We start from the raw sequence: 2,337 nt of genomic DNA on the forward strand, positions 1-2,337 counted from the left end.
TGAAATTGAATTCAAGGCTTACGTAACATTTCAGAAGTTGGGCCAGGCCCATACGACCCAGAACAGTATGAGGATGACGATTGTGCAGTATACGACGACGTTTTCTGTGGCGGTGATTGTGCCCTGACTGAGTACTGGGTAGCGCCAGTACCCAGAAAATAATAATGCCAACCAAGGGCAAAATCGTAAAAATCTCCAAAATAAAAAACATAGCGCGGGAAAGAGAGCCGTTGTTAACTAAACCTCTTAATTTTGGCGCCAAATCTAGAATTTCGGCTGCCCGTAAAATTTCCGGGAAGCTACTACCTCTGCCCGGCTGCCCCTCCTCTTTTCCCATTGATATTTTTTTTTTTTTTTTAAGCTTTCACCAAATTGTCTTTACACCTATCAATATATATACACATTTCCACCCAAACTCTAGTCTTTCTCATTTAATTTTTTTCTAAAAAATTTGAAGAAAAAGGAAAAGAAAATTACTTTCTCCCATTAAATTCAAAGCTCAATTTTCCTTTATCTTTTTCCTTAAACCCTTCTTATTTTCCCTCTCTTTTTCTGTCCTCCTTGCTAGCCGCCTCATGGACCAAGCAAAGAAAAATCAAAGCAAATAAGAAGCAAAGACCCTTTTCTCTTATATTCTCTTCTTCTTTCTCTCTCGGCTAGTTTTTCTTAGTTTTGTTCAGATTCCTCGATCAAAAAAATTCATTCTTTTTCTTTCTTCCCTCTACTTCACTTTGGTTTAATCCGATTCCTTATCGTGTTTTCCTTTCTGGGTTCGTTCTGATTCTAAAATCAAACCACACTTTTCTCCATAACTTTGCTCTGTTTTGAATTTTTTTTTTTATTCGTTCTGCTTCAAAAGCTTTGTTCCTCCTTTTTTCGAAGAATATGGGGTTTTCTAAAAAATCTCAAATTGATGGAGGCTTCGAATCAGAAGGAAAAAAATGGGTTATAGCCGGAATTTCAGTACGAAGCTCTTTGAAGCCAATAAAGACGAAAACCCTTAAAGCCAAAGATTGTGAAAGCGACAACGGTGATGATTACGACAGTGAGTCGTGCTCAACGACTCCAACAAGCAAAGAATCGAGAATACCAGAGAGATTGAGGTGTCCACCAGCTCCTAGAAAGCGAAGACCTTCTTCCAGATGTAATTTCAATGGCGTTAAAGAGTTCTTTGCAGTACCAGACTTGGAAACTGTATTCATACGCCATGTCGAGAAAGCTAATTGACTTGAGGATTAGACTCACTTAGCAAGATAAGAAGTAGAGTTAGAGGTTTTTCTTTTCTTCTGTGTTTTTTTTTCTTACTTACTATTTGTCTTTTTATGTTAATCTTTCTCTTTCTCTTTCCGGGGTTTGTTAGAGAAGAGCTTGTAATGTACAAAGATATCATATTTATGCAATGAGCATTCTAATTTGGGTCAAGGTTTGTGTTATTAGTTTTAGTTCATATATATATATATATGTATTACAATTTTCTTTTTAGTTTTTTTTTTGGCCAAATGGGCATGTTTGTTGCTTTGAGTTTGAGGTTGTTAGTTCCTGTATTTTTTAGTGGAATTTATCAATAGCAACTTCTAATGTTACTTTTTTTTTTATGTAATTTGTTCAATATTACATGTTTGAACTTGTTGAACAAGTACATAGTTACATTAACCTAAAGCTTATATCTTTCTGAACCAGAGAATAAATAAACATAAGAAAGTTGATATCTTTCTATGTATGCACTAGTTTACATGACTAAGGAATCTAATAAAGCTAAAGGAGTCGTTCCACAAGTAAATTCATTAAGCCTGCCCAGAGGACTTCAAATTTCTCTGCTCCACTCTCTTTGGTATCTTCTCTTTATTCTCTCTCTAAATCATCACCAATATGCAGAGATATTTGGACCAACCAAGGCATATCAGTATTTCTTTATTATTATCATTTTTTTTCCCTTTGTCAAAATTCTAGTTTCTTAAGATGAGTGAATGGTTAAGCTTTTTTTTTTATATATATATATTTTCGCTTTTGGAACATATTTTCTTTACCTACAACTCTTTTTTCTTGTGAGAAAAGATATGCGCACGGATCGTTCTATATAGCTACTTCACTTGAGCGGTTAGCTCAAATTTCATCTACACAAAAACTATACACGTGCATTGTTACCATAGTTTTCTCATAAGGCGAGTCAATTTTTAAGCTGAAATAACCAAAAAGTTTTCCCAACCACACCAACAACCACCAGAAGTAAAAGTATATATATCTTTTTCTTGGCTTAGATGCTGCACGAATTGATTGACTGAGACAAAATGCCTCATAAACACAAGTACTACCTTTATTTTCTATACTCTGCCAAAC

At 34.8% G+C, this 2,337-nt stretch overlaps 1 protein-coding gene across 1 annotated transcript; it reads left to right on the forward strand.

The window, feature by feature from the left end:
* Positions 1–431: 431 nt before the first annotated feature.
* LOC133818207 (cyclin-dependent protein kinase inhibitor SMR6) lies at positions 432–1,422 on the forward strand. The gene has a single exon (XM_062250946.1). The coding sequence runs from the start codon at positions 886–888 to the stop codon at positions 1,225–1,227; it is 342 nt and encodes a 113-aa protein (XP_062106930.1). The 5' UTR covers positions 432–885; the 3' UTR covers positions 1,228–1,422.
* The last annotated feature ends 915 nt before the right edge of the window (positions 1,423–2,337 follow it).

Source organism: Humulus lupulus, chromosome 2 (assembly GCF_963169125.1).
Source record: "Humulus lupulus chromosome 2, drHumLupu1.1, whole genome shotgun sequence".
NCBI lineage: Eukaryota > Viridiplantae > Streptophyta > Magnoliopsida > Rosales > Cannabaceae > Humulus > Humulus lupulus.

Excerpts from the sequence above, each read along its gene's own strand:
- LOC133818207 (XM_062250946.1), top strand. The coding sequence starts at position 886 with ATGGGGTTTTCTAAAAAATCTCAAATTGATGGAGGCTTCGAATCAGAA.